At 41.6% G+C, this 17,851-nt stretch overlaps 1 protein-coding gene across 5 annotated transcripts in view; it reads right to left on the bottom strand.

Annotated features, from left to right (window-relative positions):
• GRIK2 (glutamate ionotropic receptor kainate type subunit 2) overlaps positions 1–16,339 on the bottom strand; it is a 729,530-nt gene extending 713,191 nt beyond the window's left edge. For 4 of the 5 annotated variants that reach the window (XM_017498581.2, XM_037727899.1, XM_037727898.1 and 1 more), the window contains exons 1-2: positions 16,001–16,339; positions 10,422–10,829 (exon numbers count right to left, since the gene is read on the bottom strand). In XM_017498581.2, the coding sequence (XP_017354070.1) occupies positions 10,422–10,536 (115 nt within the window). In that variant the 5' untranslated portion in view covers positions 10,537–10,829; positions 16,001–16,339. Of the gene's footprint in view, positions 1–10,421; positions 10,830–15,244; positions 15,714–16,000 lie in introns of those variants that run through there. The other variant, XM_037727897.1, reaches the window with a different exon arrangement.
• Between the last annotated feature and the right edge of the window lie 1,512 nt (positions 16,340–17,851).

Genomic DNA, 17,851 nt, shown 5'->3' with positions numbered 1-17,851 from the left:
TTGAGACAGAGTCTTGCTCTGTCACCAGGTGCCAGGCTGGAGTGCAGTGGTGCACTCTCAGCTCACTGCAACCTCTGCCTCCCAGGTTCAAGCAATTCTCCTGCCTCAGCCTCTCGAGTAGCTGGGACTGCAGGTGTTTGTCACTACACCCAACTAATTTCTGTATTTTAGTAGAGACAGAGTTTCACCATGTTGGCCAGGATGGTCTTGATCTCTTGACCTCATGGTCTGCCCGCCTCAGCCTCCCAAAGTGCTGGGAGTAAAGGCATGAGCCGCCGAACCCAGCCAATTGTTTTAAATTTTAAATCAATTTATTTTAAATTCTGATTTAATTGTTTTATACACACACACACACACACACACACACATGTATAATGTATATACAGTCATGAGTTGCTTAACAACAGGAATACATTCTTAGAAATGCATTATTGGGTGATTTCATCATTGTGTGAACATCGAGTGTACTTACCCAAACCTAAATGGTAAGGCCTATGTATACCTAGGCTATATGTTATAGTCAATTGCTCTTAGGCTGCAAACCTGTATAGCATGTTACTTTACTGAATATGGTAGGCAATCAGAACACAATGGTAAGTATTTGTGTATCTAAACATTTATAAACAGGAAATATACAGTAAAAGTATGGTATAATCTTATGTGACCACTGTTGCATATGCAGTCCATCACTGACTACAACACTGTTAGGCAGATATGAATGTAATGATATCTATACTTATTAACTACACCCCCCCACACACACACAAACACACACACACACACACACACACACACACACACACACACACACAATGTTTCAGGTAATAAAGACGTCTTGGAACTAAACATAAAACATTGAGAATTCCTTAGGAACAATTTACTGTATCCCTCAAAGAACTATACAGTACTTGTAAATTGTTCTCCAATCCATTTTCCTTGAGATTAATTGGTAACTTTTCCCTGCTTAATCATTTGATCTGGCCATGTGTTAAGAAGACATTCCTTTATTTCCTTTCAGAATTTTGCTTAGGGATTACCTATGTGATGTTTAATTTTATATGTCAACTTGATTAGGCCATGGGTGCCCAGCCATTTGATCAAACAATTTGGGTGTGTCTGTGAGAGTGTTCTGGCATGAAATTAGCACCTGAATCAATAAATCAACAGATGGAGCAAAGCAGATTGCCCTCCCTCTGTAATGTGGGTGGGTTTCATCCAATCAGTTGAATGCTTGAATACAGTGAAAAGGCTGACCCTCCTAAGAAAAGGAAATTCCTCCTGCCTCACTGCTTTCAAGGCTGGGTTTTGTTTTTCTTTTTTCTTCTTGCCTTTGGAGTCAAATGAAATACTGTATCTTCCTGTGCCTCAAGTCTGCTGGTCTTCAGGCTAGAATTATACCACTGCGTGTCTAGCTTACCAACTGCAGATCTTAGGGCTTGTTAGCATCCATAATACCATAATCGTGTAAGCCAATTACTTATAATAAATATCCACACCCTCATTTCTCTCTCTCTCTTTCTCTCTCTCACTCCCTCCCCACCATGTGGTGTATGTGAGTGTGTATGTGTGTGTTTTCTATTTCTCTGGAGAACTTTGACTAATATAATACTTGATACAAACTCAAGAACTTCTTAAAGGTTTCAGTGATCAAGGACAAAGATGTGTCTTTTGCTTTCATTTCAGTAAAAGAATGAAGATCCACTTATTCTTCATAAAATGCAAGCAACAGACTGCAAAATCATCTGACTGCTTATTGCAGACCAAGTCAAGCCCATCCTCTTTTTTCAATTGCTTTCCAGTGGCTAGACACAGGAGTCTGAACCCTGTAACCTTAATATTAAAGCTCTGAAAAATCACGGCTTTATCTATGCCCCCACAGGGCTAGCCCATTATCTGTCCCAACAATTATTTTCTTAATGTATGCCTAAATTCCTTTTCTTGTGCTGAGTCTTCCACCAATGATACATTTACCCCTTCTTTCTATCACACAATGTTTTCAGGTCCTAACCAGAATCCTGTCTTCTAGAAAAACATAAGCCCATAATAATCTCCTTTAAACAACTATTGTACATATTTTTTGTACCATACAATTGGTACTTTAATATGTACCTATCTTTTCTCTTTAATTGGATTACACGCTCCTTAATGTCAAAAGCTAGGTCTTATAATTCTGTTTTCCAAATGTCTGCCACATAATATGTGCTCACTTTAATACTGTTGAATGAATTGATGCAACAAAAGCTTTGACACTGGGAAAAGGAACAAGTAAGCAGATATGTGAGAGGCTGATAGAACTACAGAATAAGGAAAAGAAAAGAGAAAAGATCAATAACCTATGAGATAATGTACTAGGAAAGAAAAGGTAAGGGAAACAAAGACGTTTCTAGGAGAGCTACCAGGGTTCTATAGTTTTCATTCATCTTGAGAAAGTTCCCATTTCATTTCTTCTGGGGAAAGAGGGACCTGAACACACTAAAACTTATGATAAGCTGAATGTAGGAAGCTTCAGTAAGTAAAAGGGAGGTAAGAAAGGAAGGTTTAAAATAACAACATAAAATCGATCAAATAGCTATGAATATACCGAAATTTCGGAAGCAGAACATTTCTTTAATATTTGTTTTGTTTATTTGATCATGTTAGCTGAGCGATATTCTTATTGTGCCAGGTCAAGGACTTAGACTAAGACTGAGCTGAAGACAGAAATGAGAGCTAGAGGCAACATCTTCCAAATTCTTGCTTTAGTTCACTAATAGAAAAGTAGCTAATTGATTGAAAAGGAGGTTAAGAAGCATTAAAAATCATTTTGATTGGGAGAAAATATGTCAAGGTAAGAATGTAATTTATATCTTATTTAAAATAATCACTTATGCTAAAAGATGTGGATTAATGCAAGCAAAAAGATCAATTTACAAAGCATTGAGATGTCTGGCAGTAAATTTTAAAAAGGCTGCATATCAAATGTCATTCAACTTCTCTCTTTTCCCAGCCTCCCTTCCACACCAGTGCTAATCACTCAGCACCCACTTAGGCACCCAGTATTTTCTTTTGTATCTGAGCAACTCTGTCACAGACAGTATTGATCGATCCTAATAAACTCATCCTAACTCTGCAGTCTTGGAACTATGTGTTCTCTCTTCCAGAATATACTTGTCTTAAAATAAGGCCAAGAAACAGGGCAAATGCTTAACCGAAAAAAAAGACTGATAGAATTATATGTATCAGTAGAAAAAATAACTAAAAGATACAACCTTCCCAAATCCTTTCAGATCTTCACAAATGGCCCTGCTGTCTAGTGATCTAACTTTCTCCTAAATCCAGAAAAGAATATCCAGTTTTTAGTTAAGAAAATAAAGAGTTTAAATTAATCTAGAGGCAGAAACCTAAGGACCAAATACTATATTTGAATGCTGCTATCTTTGGAGAGGATTCTCAAAGCCCAAATGTAAAAGTAAAATTACTAGCTGAAGGTGAAGTTGTTTCTACTGACAATCAGAACAGTCTCTTCTCTGACTGAGTTTGTTTCACAAGTGTTTATTGAGCTCCTGATTCATAAATTTCGTTACCTGTTAAAGGATGTCTGACACAGGGTGGACAGGGAATAAGACACCCGCCCCCTTCAAGAAGCTTAATAAACATATACCCTGAGTGTGATTAGAGAGAAAAAAAAAAAGTAAAATTAAAAATAAAAAAAATAAATCCTGCAGACAAGTGTTTAGAATCTTTTCTAACTTCCCCACTCACCTTATCACAATTAGTTTTATCAGATTAGGTAACTATCACTTGAAAATACAAAAATATAACATAGTTGGCTTCAAGGGTGTGAGGCGACAGACAAGTAAGTCTTCTTATTTGGTGATCAATGAGATGTGAAGGAAGCAGGTGTGCCTTAGAGGAACTGTGGGATGTGAGTGGGCCAGAGAGTAAAAATGAGATGACATCCCCCCTCACCTGCTATATGCTTTTGGTTTTTATAAATCTGAAGTTTAAAAACCTTTTTTCAAAATTGCATATAATTAAAATTTGTGAGATTTTTATACAAAAATTTAGTTTCACATATTTCTAGAAATCCCAAAGAAACTGACAACTCTGAGTAGGCAATGCCACATGGCAAGAAACAGGTGGAGTGAATAATCTCATAGGTGACTGAGGCTTAACTTTCACCTTGGGACTGATGGTAATTCAATGTTCCTGATGTTAAGCAATGATCTACCCTTTCTTCAGGGGCAGAAGGAACTTGAATGCACTGAAGTATAATAATCTGAATATAAAAGTTGCAATAAGAAAAAAGGTCAGGATTTTAAAAAAACCTAAAATAGATAAAATATCTATTACTCTATTGAAACTGCAGAAAGAGTACATTCCTTTATTGTCTCTGTGGTTTCTCTATTACAGACAAGCTTTCTTTATAAGAAAAAAATCAATAATCCAATTTTAAAAGAAAAGTCAAATTTTCTTTCAGTTACAGAACATAGAGAATTCATCATAAATACCCTTCAACACACTGTATATGCTCAAATAATTTTAATACCTTTTGTTTTTCAAATGAGAAAGGTCTATAATTCCATTTATTAAATCAGCTCTTAAAAATATTTTACTATTGAAACTTGGTCCTAAACTTAAGTTCACAGTATATGATAAAGGTTTAAAGAAAGCTTATTTAACCTACATTAAATCTTGATAATGCATTAATGAGTCTTTTAAAGGGATAATTTTAATTCCCCAATCTTCAACCATAAAGACTATATAGTGCTAATCTGCCTTGCCCTTTCAATTAAACTTGTTAAGGGCATTCTATTTAGTCAGCACCCTGAATGGGCCATTAAAATTCTTGTTCGGTAAGAGTTGTGTTCAGTGCTCTGTTGTTTTAAATTCCATTAAATCCAAATGGTCTTTATCGCCCCATGACCACTGTGACTTCAATCAGCCAATTTAATTACCTTACAAAATTGTCAGCAGAAGCAGCAAAGAAAAACAGGAAACCCTATGACGTTATTAGATTGAAATCTTCCTCTGCAGTGTTTAATCTAGACTAGTCAATAATGATGATGTGCACCTACTTCTTTCCCTTTCGGGGGTTTCTGACCTTACTTTTCATGCTAAGATTTAGGGTACAAGATTCATCTGAAGCACTTCTAATACTTTGATAACTGGACTACAAATTGAAAGCCCTTTGAAGATAAAGCTTCGCTACCCAAATGAAAAACAATCAACACTTACATTTCAATATATCATATCATCCTACTGAGGAAAATCAAGGATCTCCTGCAAGCCCTAAGTATTATGCATACAGTAGATTAATAATTTCAGTATGTTACATTTTAAAGACAGTAAACTACTTTCTGCTCTGATGTGCAAAAATGGGCATTGACAATTTCCAGGCAATAAATGTAATTTGGGCTACCATAACAAAGTCAAATCTTAAGAACTGAAGGACAAGGTGAAGTAATTTCTCTCACTTGAACGTTAAATTTTTACCACAAAAGAGCAAAGCATTTTCTTTATCAGAAATTATGATAACTAAATGTCATGAAAGATTATGTCATTGTTAACATATACAACACATTATGTAATGGTGAGCAAACTTGAAAAGGCTCTTATAATCAATGATACACCATCGTTTGATCTATGGTATTTTCCTTCTTCATGTGAGAGGAATTTACATTAACTTTCCTGTGCTGAGTAAATGTTGAAACAGTGTCATTTGAGAATTCAGAGAATGAACACATCGTAATGATCACTTGCATGAAACCAAAAAGCAAAACTTGTCTGAAGAAATGTCTACTGATATATAAACCCTGTTCGCTTCTGAAAGACAACCTCACAAAGCCTGAAAATGTGTTGAATTTAATGTGTCTGGGTAGAGAAAGAGTGTAATTTCTAGAAGACAAAAAGATCATTTTTCAAAGTCATTTTCTGAAACGATTGTGCCTCTGTTGATGGATCACATCAAGTTATTCTTTGAAACTTTAAGAGTAAGTGAGAACTTATGGGAAAAACTGATTTTTTAAAAAGTGTGGCCGTTGTGTTGGCGATTCCTGGAAAGATTTCTCTCTTGCATTACAGAGCTCAGCTAAGCAGGTGTTCGGGCTTTATCTGTTGCAGATAGTAGCCGCTATTACTCCCTGATCCCCGCCTCCCGGGAGTCAGTTTTCCGGCTTCCAGATGTAAGGCCACTCCTCCCTCCCACCCACCTCACCTCTCAAAGAAAGAAAAACCTCTTTCAAAGAATTTGTAGAGTGGCGGCTTCTAAGCTCAGTCAATTCACTCTCACTTTGCGATGTTGCAGTACATCTGCTACTAATTATTGTTATCTCTGAGCAAATGAGATGCCCAGCAAAATAGCAGGATTTCCACATGAACCCTTTCTGCTCTCTCTCTCTCTCTCTCTCTCTCACGTTGTAGATTTTATCCCACAACGTATGGGCGGTCCCTTAAACTGGCTGTGCTCACCTTCTGCGTGTGCGCAAGGAGGTGAGTGCTGTCCCACTAACAGGTGGTCAGTGCGCAATGCCAAAGAGACCCCAGCGCGTCTGGGAGGGAAGACTTCTGCTGGGAAACCTTTAAGAGAGCAGTTCAACTGGCTTGTTTAAGAGAAAAGTTAGATCGAAACATCAAAAGGGAAGACCCGGCCTACCATACGCTCAGCAATTCGGAAAGGAAACCTTGGAGATGCTGTCAAGGAGTCTAAGTTTTGGTTGACGTCTTTGCTGCTGGCGTTCTAAATTCCAATTTAGATAAAGACTTCAAATCACAATCTGACCTCGAAGACCGGAAGCAAGTGATCGCTTGGGGAGTGATTTCTTAAAGAAGATGCTTAAACACGCTAGAGCTCCCGAACGGTGAGCCCGAGGCCAGCCCAGCACACAGCCAGAGCTGGCTTCTGAGCTTCCTCGCACTTCCTTGGGGAAGCAGGGGTCAGCGCATGCCCAGAAGAGAAGCACTGGCTAAAGTAACAAAAGAAAGGTTCAAGTACCTCCGCCGTTGGCTGGGAGACCGTGGAGTTGCGGGTCACACCCCCGCGGACGGAAGAGTCCCGCCTTCACCCTATCCGTAGGCGGGCTAGGCTGGGACGCAGGTGCGGAGAAACAAAGATGCCTCATTTACATAGGCTGGGAACTTCTCGCTCGACCTGGGGTAGGAAAACTGACTCTCTAAAATGCACCTTGCCCGCAGGGTGGGCACCCAAGAAAACCCAAGTTGACCCGGCACAGGATCAAAGGCGGGGTAACAGCCAAGACTCACTGCATGGGGCTCGCCCGCCTGCCTGGCAGTGACCCTTGGTTGACCCTCAGGTCACTGCTATAGAGCCTTAGAGCAGCGCCCTAGGATCGGTTCTCTGGATACCTTTTCTCAGAGATGTTTGCTGAGCGGCTGCAGAGGAGCAGGCCGGCGAGTGCAGTGGAGCCGGAGTCCGCTGGGCCTGGAGCTAAGAGAGAAACAGGACACAGGCGCTCCTGGGTGTAACTGCAAAGTTTTCTTGGGCACTAAATAGACCTCACCGTGCTAAAGTTTGAGGCTTTTCAGGAGGGCGTATGTGCCTTCGTGGGCGCGCGAGTGTGCGTGAGAGTGTGTGTCGGTGAGATTGTGTGTGTGTGCGAGAGACTGTGTGTGTCTGTCATACAAAGAGGGAGAGGGAAGCGCGGGGAAGAGGGTGATGCACACTGAAGTGGTGTTGGGGGAGGCTAAGGAGGAGACAAGGGCTCAGCACTCTAAGCGGGGACTGCCCATTGCCTTCAAGAAGGTGACAGGAGGACGCCGGGTCGAATCACAGTCCTAGTGGGAGCAAGAGGAAGGATAACACAGAGTCTCCACCGGCGGGGAAGGGGGGCTGGGGTGGCCGCCTGGGCAGGCTCCTCCGTTGCCATGGCGCTGCAACGGAGGCGCCTGGCGGCTGCAGGGGCCCTACACACAGGACTGGGGATGGAAGGGGCCCTGCATGCTTCCTCCCTAGCAGAGGCGGCTGGTCTCTCCAGCACCCGGGGCAGCTGCTCCATGTGCAACTCCAAATTCTTCGCTTCCAAGGCACAGGGCCAGGGATGGGGCACCGGCTCGACTTTTGAGCCAAAGTTGAAAATAACCATTCTCAAGAGTGGCTTATATGTGCTCAACCAACTATCCAATACACTCAGAACATGTTTACTCCAGAATAAAATAAAACTCCCACCATTGCATCAAAATAGCCCCAACAGGGAAATGTTCCAGTAACAATGTACACAGTCCTCTTCCCCACAACTCAGGTCAGAAATCAGAGGAAATGCATCTCCACGTGGAAGATGTTTGAAGTTAATGTAGAAAACAGCAGGTTATCTAGAAGCTGGGCTGTTAGTTAAGGGTATCAAGGGGCTAGTGTGGAGATCTTTGCCTACTATCCCATTTCTTAAAGATATTCCTAGTAAGCATTGGTCTAAGAAAGCGTGTGTGTATGTCTGTGTGCATGTGTGTGTGTGTGTGTGTGTAAGAGAGAGAGAGAGGAAGAGAGAGAGAGAGCTCTTTTGGAAAGCTGCTACACACTCTGCTACAGTCTCCAAGATTTATAATATGAAGGTATGAAATAATCAGTGAATGTAACAATCTAATGATTCAGCAAATATTGTGCTGCAAGACCAGAGTAGCAATAATTAAATCCTTAGAGTATTGGTGACAGTTTTCCGGCTCCCAGTCTTCTTTTTTAATCTAGTCAGCAAACACACTTAGTAATGCACACTGATTCACAAACACACATCAGGATTCCTCAGGATTCCACATAACTAGGATAAAAAACTCCAAATATTGGGCAAACTACCATACTGTAGCACTTACCATATTTGAAACCTAACTGCTGAAAGCACACACACACACACACAAACACACATGCACACACACATATATGTTCGTGCACATACATTTCTAATGATATAGAGACCTGTTTAATCCTGTCCACAGAAACAATCATTTCCTGTGGATGCTTGTTGCTAAGAGCAACGTGCTTAAGTACCATCTCAAGGCATGAAAAAAAGCAGGAAAACTACTACAGTAGGAAGCCAGCCATAATCCAGTGTCTTTTTTGTCACCACCAGCCTTTTTGACTGTGGGCATCTATGAGTTTGTGTGGTCAGGTGAGGTTCCTTTTTTAATGCATGTGAAAGCATCCCTACCTTGGTTCTACAAAGCCTATGAGAGATGGTGAATTTTATCATTGGGGGAAGAAGAAAAAAAATATGGAAAAACGGAAAGACAGGAGATGCTGTTGGCATGATAGAAAATGCAGGCAATTACTCTTCAGTTTAAATTTGACCGAGTGACTTTATGTGTCTCCTTTTATCTCAAAGACACATGCTCAGGATTACATGGTTTCCTGCACTCTTTGGTCTGAATCCACTTGAACTATCAGAGGAAGTGCCTACAATGGGAGCATTCATCCTGTTGGCTTTCTCCTTTCTTCCTCTTATCTACTTTAGGGAACTTTCCCTGACTAGTGCTGCTCCTACTAAAACTCCTTTGGCCATTCAGAGCAGCTGATCGTCGCCCACGCTTCATTTTCTCCAAGCAATCACTCTGACCCTCTGACCAGGGTTTCCACTGGAGTCTCACGTTGAGATTTTCCTTCAACTCCAAAGAAGCCCCAATTCTTAGAAAAGCAATACATTCCCATAAAAAATGTAACTACTTACCGTCTTTCCTCTTGCCAGGGTGAAATAAAGATGCAGACTTAGTCACCTCTCCCCAAACAACTACTCTTCCCCACCGCCCAAGGTACTATCCTTCATCATTAATTAGTCCATAATGCCCAGAAAGCTGTGAGAGGGGGAATTAGCAAGTTAAAAACAAAAACAAAAAAAAAGCCCTTCTAATTTTGAGTTATTTCGTTCTAGCTAAGTACCAACCTCCCTGTGTTAAGTAGAACCTCAAATCTTACATTTTTTAAAAGCTCTGCATCCCAGTAAGAGCAGCAAGGGATTGGAAAAGCATTGAAAACAATCGAAAAGGCTCTCTGGCAAAAGAAATCAAAAGGGTTAGGACCTTTCATTTGCACGTGAGAACTGCCCTGGTCCCTGGCGGAAGCGGACGAGCGCAACTCGCCAAAGAGTTACCGGGTATTAACTCACCCGCCCTGCAAGCTGAGAGGCGTGCAACCCCGGCGCGCACTTTCGCGCTGACCGCGCACCCCTCCAGGCTCGTCGGGCTCGGGGGCAGACAGGGGGAGGTAATGCAGAGACCACTACCACACACTGGCACTTCCTTTACCCTCCCGCGGCTAAAAATAAAAATAAAGAAGAGAATAAATGAAAGCACAAGGAGTTCTTTAAAAGCCCCAGGAGACTACAGAGCAGTGAGCAGATCGGAATCCACAGAGCCCACCGCCAGGCAGAGCGAACCCGCTTGTTTACATCCGGCTGCCTGGGAGCGGATACCAGGCAACAGAGAGGGATGGGGAATCTTACCGAATCTTAATACATGTGTGGTTCCTTGAGAATATCCAATCCACAGTAAACAGAGCAGGAGTTTAACGGTGCGCCTGAAGACTGGATTATTTAGAATCGGGAAAATAATCTTCATGGTGTTTCTGTGTCCACACGCGCGGCACTCACTTCCCCGATCTAGCGTTCAGCTCCCGGGTTCGGGCAGAAATGAGGATGCGTGGAGTGGTGACCGCAGACACGATCACGGCATGGTCACAGAGAAAGGAAGGAGTCTCCGCTTCCCAAACCCATTAGCAATCGCTGCATGTTCTTCACTCACTGCGCCAAGGAGCAACCTTCCACTGCAAGGAATGGTGGGACATCCATGTTATTCGGAGAGCATCCGGGAGAAATCCAGCACGCACACCCACAATGTCCGGCCGCGCGAGCCTGAGGAAGCAGAAGAGGAGGAAAAATCAATAGGAAATCCAGCCTTGGTAATGGACGAGATGTCTATAGCGTGCCACAGTCCCAGCACAAAAGACGCTTTGCTTGCAAGGGTTTTGCCAGGCCCTATTCTACTGCACTGCTGCACTGCTTCTGACGTGAAGCCAAGACTAAGTGAGAAAGATTGAGATAGCTGCTTTCCTCTTAAGGCTCCCGGCGAGTGAGCTCCCCAATATCTATTATGCAACCGATCTGACAGCCCGCCTTGAGTTGCAAGAAAGAAGTTGGATTTATTTATTTATGTGGAGAACATTGCTTTTATTTTCAATGAGTCTTTGCTGATAGAATAAGTGGTGTATGTAAGCAGACTTCTTCCAATCAATTGATGAATTTCAGCAAATTACTAGCTAAATCAGAGTCAGTTTGGGAATTGTGAAAAAGAAAGTGATCTAAGATACAGGAATTTACTGCAAATCTAACTTGTGGTTAGGTTGAGTCTTATTTATACTTTTCTATGTGGAATGCAATTGGAGAGATAAACTCACTCTTTAAAAACTTGACTGGGGTATTCCTTGATTGTTACCCAGAAGTAGAAGAAATTTCTTCAGTGAACTTTTGTGGGGGAAATGTCAAATTAAAATGGAGAAATTACATTTTCCACCCATTTTTTAAGCTCAAAGAAAATAATTGTGCATATGTAAAAACGATGTCTAAATTCATGCAGCAAACTCTAAAGCCTTCAATAATTTATGCCTAAATTTCTTCACATTTTGGTTTTTTGAACATTCTTTTTTCTAAAGAGAACATTCTTTTTTCTAAAGCTATATGGGACCATAGCTTGAGCAACAGTGAGCGTTATAACCTCCCCTTAAATTGTTTTGTTCTTTGCTACCTTTCTGGTGGATATATTTAGAGTGACCAGGTAGCGACTCTCTTGGCTTTCATTAGCAGGAATTTTTTAGCAAGAAACAAAGTACAGGGATTTCTTTCAACATAAAAATACATTTTTATTATTAAAATAGGTAATGCACAGTCTACTGATTAAAAATATACAATGCTAATATTTTACATTAAATGAAACAAACAAGTATAATAAAAATATCATTGTCAACATTTTTAAATGATTAAACATCACAAAAGGCAAACTGTTGGACTTATGTCTTATAATTAATCTCTTTTTCATAACCAACTAACAGGGCATAGGTTAAATCTTACAAAAATAATATATTCTATTTGAAAGCTAATTTTTAAATATGGAGTAATATGGGTGATATGAATATTTGCCTTGTAATTTTCCCCCCAAACAGCAAGAAAACACTACAATGTTTTCATTTCATTACAGTGATTTTTTAAATTTAAATTTTCTTAAGATATTATAAAGTGTTGATTTCAAAAGAAATCTACATTTTGCAAAGGCATTAAGTGGCATTTATTATTTTTTTAAGATGGAGGCAATAACTGCAGTGTCAAAAATAAGTATCACGAATGGCTAGTTCTGCAGTCTAGCAGGCAATTCAATCAAATAATTCGAGTATTTGAGCACCTTAAAAGGAATACCTAGTGCTAAAACTAAGGGTATCTAGCGACTCCTTCAGTCCATGTTTAAAATATCTCTTATAAAACATGTACAGCCCAACATGTTCTGTCTTGTATTTGCTGTCTCATTTATTCCATTCTGTTTGTTCATTTTCTTTTTGATCCTAGCAGAGATAATAATGACTGCCAGAGGAAAAAATAATTCTTCACATTTTTATCTGCCAATATAACTGATATCTACTGCCTGAAAATAGCATGTTTTATTGTGACTAATCAAAATACTGAAATTTTGCAGTGTAGCTGGCATTTATTGGAACCTGAGAAAACAAAATGTACCATATCTCCTTGTTCATGTATTCTGTCAATATAATAATATTTTACATTATGCTTGCAACTTTTCTACTTGAAACTAGCATTCTAAACTATTTATTTGGGGGGGTTATTTGGATATCTAGTTGGAAAAGTGAAAAATCAAACTTCCATATTCATGAAGTTCTTAATAAAACAGTTAAAAGATTGGATTTTTTTCTGCTATTAATTGATCCCCAAAGAATCAGTTTTGCACATATGCTAAATTAGATTCATTTACATCCATCAACTCAGTTGAAAGACTTTAACACATTAGACAGCAATTCCACCTGTCCAATTGAACTTCTGCAAGACTGGAGATGACCTTTCTTCAGGACCACGGACAGCGCTCCAGGCACTGGTTTATTCTGGAGTAGTACAATGAATGGGTAATATGATATTTGAGTGACAATGTGCAAATTTTTACTACACAGAGTAAAGGAATTGGAATTATTTCATTGTTCACGCTATCAAGAGGACTAGTTTATCAACTGTGTTATGTGTATTTTTCAGTGCAACTAACTGATATTGCTTGATATATCTGAGATGTACTAACAGTCATTCTTTTTTTTTTTTTTTTTTGTAATAGGGCACACTATTTTAAAAAAAAAACCACTTACATTAATTGTGAGTTTGCTCATGAACACTAAACTACTTGTTTGTTGGTACAAAAAAAAAATTGCCAGAAAGGCCACAATTCAGAATGCCGAATAACATACTGTCAATATTCAGTGGCTGAAGACATTTTTAAAAATGTACTATTAGTTATCACTTTAAATTCTCCACCTCCAGATTTCCATCTGTTACAGGGGTAATTAGATTAATTCTTGTTCTTTCTCATTAAACTCGCTTCCTAGGGAAAAAAATTTGCTAAATTTACCTCCTCTATATGACAATAAAATAATTTGGTGGCATAGTTGATGCTTTAATGCGTGGCAGTTTTGAAGTTATTACAAGTTTCTCCCCAATACTGATACCACACATCATAGTTCTGAGGTTATATGAAGGATTAATAAAGTCCTTATACAGTATTTCACTGACGAGATTTAACTCTTTTAAAAATTGTGTCAGTTCTGTAATTTGCTTCTTTCTTAAAGGAAAAAGAAAACGATGGCTATTGGGTGAGGCAATTATATACACTTAGTAATAGTAATACTTATATATTTTATTCTATGGTCTCATTTTTTTTCTCATTTAACAATATGGCACTCTTTATTTCTAGGAGCCAAGGTCTGTAGGTTCCAAGGTCAAAGCATAGATAACAAACTGCAAACACACACATACATGTACACAGAGAGAGAAGCAGTGTTTAGAAGTAAACCTCAAAAAAAAAAAAAACAATAGAAGGCTGACATAAATATCAAATCTATGACAAATTGACAAAGAAGAAAATATATATCATGTTAATGCAAAGCTTCTTCCAACAACAATAACAACAAAAACCACTAGCTTCATCTTTCACTATATTTTTATATTTGCGGACACTAATGACCTCATATTCTTTGGCACTATTACTTGAGAAGCAATTTTAGTTTCCTATTCTCCCAGTGAAAATGAATCTTATTCTAGTTAGCTGCCCCCTGCTGGGGTATGAGGAAATGTGTAATAATCTTTATAGTATAACATTTTAAAAGACAATGCCTATACCTTTTGCTGGAAACAGCAAATATATATCCCAGAACAACCTGAATTTCAAAGGTGTTTCAAAGGTTCTTCCATGCCATAGCTATATTTAATGTTTTCACATGGAATTCTTACTAAGTATTCCACTTGGCTTGTCATGGAAGTCCTGCTGTTATGTGACATTTGAGAGGCCTCATCTTATAGTAACACCTAACCTATTATTCCATGCAAGTAGGCTGTTGCATTGCAACTTAGCTAAAATAAACAGCCTCTTTATACATGGCATTAAATGTCTCAGAGAATAAAGTCAGGACTGAGTCAGGTTTGAGTTGAAATCACACTGTTGCATGCTTACAACTCACTCTTCTTAACTATGTATGCTATGCTACCCCTTATGATTCTGAACACATTATCAGCTGGTCCACCAACATTCTGCTGCATTGATGATTAATGACATTTAGAGTTTTAATTAATTTTTAGATACTAAAAAGAAGCGTAGCTTAATTAAGAAACTGAAGTGGAATAGATTTACGTATCCCATAATTTTTTTTTTTTTTTAATTTCAGCCTGTGTGATCTTCAATGGATTTAAATAGGAGATAACAAACAGGTAAAACTTCCAAATATTACTCATTTCTCTATCACCTTCCCCCTGTGCCTTTCAATTTTTTGTTGTTTGTTTGAGTCAAAAGTTTTTAAGGCCACTGTAAGTTGACAGGCGGCCTTGGTGGTAACAGGAATAGGCTCTATAAAGTTATAAAGTAATGAACTAAGACAAATCAAGATTGAAATACAATTGCATTTCTCCCAGCAACTAAACTGACTAATTAAGACACAAATGAGCCAATCATCTCTTATGAGGTGAAAATAATCATCAATCCATAAGATAATTTCTGATGATAGAATACTTACGGTACGGAGATGAAGAAACGATAGAAGATAATCAGTGCATTATCAAAAGGCTAGTAGTAGTAAGTTTTCTAATATTCACCATTGCCTAAACGGGAAATCATTCTCTAAGGAGCCTCAGCTTGGTCGTGTTGTTTGGTAAAGAAACTCTATCTCCTTAAAGGTAAAAATATCAGAGTATGTGGTTCGTTAAAAGTTCTTGAGGTTTATGATCCACCCTGGTAACACTGCCCCCTCTTTACCCTAATGGGACGCCCTCCAAGTTTTTTCCGAAGCTCTTAATACGGGTACCGGTTAAAATAAATGTACTTCCTCAGCGCAGAACTAAGGAGTCGGGTTAATGGAAGGATGAGTGGACAGAAGGAGGGATGGGGAGTTCGTCAGACCCGCAGGCAGACACACAGCTTCTTGCCATCTGTCTCCTTTTCTTCGCCTCGCGTGAGTCCCCGTAGCTGAGGCCACTTCCTGACACGTCCACTTATTAAATCATTTTATGTGGCGAACACAGGCGACTGCAGCCAACAGAGCCACTTGCAAGCTTGACGGGAATTGGCTGAGACGAGCCCGACAAAGACACTCGCAGGGAATCGGTCCAGCGGGTGGCCCGAGCGCACTGATGTCCGCAGCGCTGCTCTTCGCCTTCTTCCTTCTCTTCCGACGGAAAATGCCCCTCGCCCACCCGCAGTCCCTCCCGTCCCCGTGAAAACAAGCACCTCAGGAAGGAGCCCGGAGTGCAGCCCACCACCAGGGAGTCCTTACCTGGCGCTGGGGGTGAGGTGGGCGGGGAGGGGGTGGGGTGGTCCTCCGGGAGGAGCAGCCGGAGGAGGTCGGGCGGAAAGTCCCTGGCTCCCAGACAGAGCAGCGCAGCCGCCTGCGCCGAGCGCGAGTGACGGCAGCGGCGAAGACGGTGACCGAGGAGCAGCGGCGGCGGCGGCGGCGGCGGCGGCGGCGGAGACAGACACGCCTCCTGGCGGGGGTTCCTCGCCTCTTGCTTTAAAGGAGCCGCGCTCCTTTCTCCGCGGCCCCGTACGCTCCTGGCCGCCGCGGCCACTCGGGGGCACCTCCCACCCCTGGACCACAGGAGCTAGAGCAAGAGAATTCCTGGTGTCCCCAGACTTGGATGTTACGAAGTCTCCGGCCTAACTTCGCTCCCTGAGCGCACACCCACCCCCTGGGATGGGGAGACTAAGGCCGAGATGCTCTGTCAGGGAGTGAGTAAGGCAAAGCGCCGAGGAATTTGCCTGGCCTTGAGTGGTGACAGCACATACAAGGAGCCCAAACACATTTCGTTCTGGGTGATGGCTTTTATACCTCCCCAAAACCATAACAACGAAACTTCTCTACTATCAGGGCTTGGAGGGCAGCTGGTAGTCTCCAAAGTGTACCTCTTAGTCCAACTACGGCCATTTCCCTTTGGGGTTTGCAGGAAAGATCTTGATCTGCTCACCTTCCACCCCACCTCCAGCGCACACAACAAAAGCGCTCTGGTAGCGCTGCAGTCGGTATTCCCTCAGACGCTGGGAGTCACAGTGCCCTGCTCCCTGCCACCACTGCTGAGAACCGATGCTTGGAAACGGACTTTCCCTGAATGTCAGGAGGTTGGTTAGGGCTGTCTCTGTGTAAGTCTGGCGCCTTAAATAGTAGAACCTTCTTACTCCCGCCCAAGTACTGGAACTCTCAACCTAAGCAAATTTTAAAAAGAAGTTGGATTCGAGATCTAGTGGGCACCGAACCGAAGGCCGCATACTCCAAGGTTGGAAAGAGGAGTCTGGGGAGCTGTCCTGGTTTGGCGACCACCTGTCCAAGTTCTCGGGGGCGGGGAGGCTTTATTTTAAAGGCCAGAGATGGGGAGGGCCACCTGAGTCCCAGAATCTTCCCGCAGCTTGGCTTCCAGGGAGGGGCTGGCCGCGGTGAGCGCACCAGGCTCTCCCCGCTTCTCGGTGGAAACGATTAGCTTCTGCAAACAATCCCTGAGTTCCGCTCCTCTGGGTCGGAAAAGTCAACATCTATTCAATACCGTTGCTATTTTATCCTCAGCCCTACAATATTAACTGGAGCTGAGTCTTAGCAGTTTCCCCCAGAGGAAGTTGGCGAGCTGCGATTCGCGAGGATATTTAAGTGAGGCTGAGCGGGAACAGGCCAGGCGCACTGGGCTCAAGAGATCGTTTCAAACGGGGCTGTATAAAGAAGGGCCAGGTGGGATTCCAGGGCTCTGCAGTCCCCAAGCAGCCCCAATCCCTGGTGGCTCTCCACTATCTAATTCCGAAGTCCCGGAAGTAGAGAGGCTACTTCTCTGGAAGTAGACCACTGGTCTGAGCTGGACACCACAATTTGCCCTTTTGCTGCCTCCTTCACTGCAGTCCTGGTAGGGTTAAGCCCTCGCTGGACCCTGGCGCAGCAGGGCCATGTTCCACAACCTAAGGCTAGCGCCTGGCTCAGACTAGCTCTGAAATACAGAAATTCAATCCTGCCAGTCTTTCCTTCTTGGTCACCACCCAGGGTTCTCTGTGCCCTGGTCCTCCAACATGCCTGCTGAGCATTCTTGGGTGGGGGGGCGTGCAGGAGGGGGCTCAGGACGTAGGTTAAGGAGGGATGAGTTAGTGGCAATGG

This window comes from Cebus imitator, unplaced genomic scaffold (assembly GCF_001604975.1).
Source record: "Cebus imitator isolate Cc_AM_T3 unplaced genomic scaffold, Cebus_imitator-1.0 Scaffold245, whole genome shotgun sequence".
NCBI classification, from domain to species: domain Eukaryota; kingdom Metazoa; phylum Chordata; class Mammalia; order Primates; family Cebidae; genus Cebus; species Cebus imitator.
The sequence above is the reverse complement of the archived record's forward strand: the minus strand, read 5'-3'. Positions and strand labels throughout refer to the sequence as shown.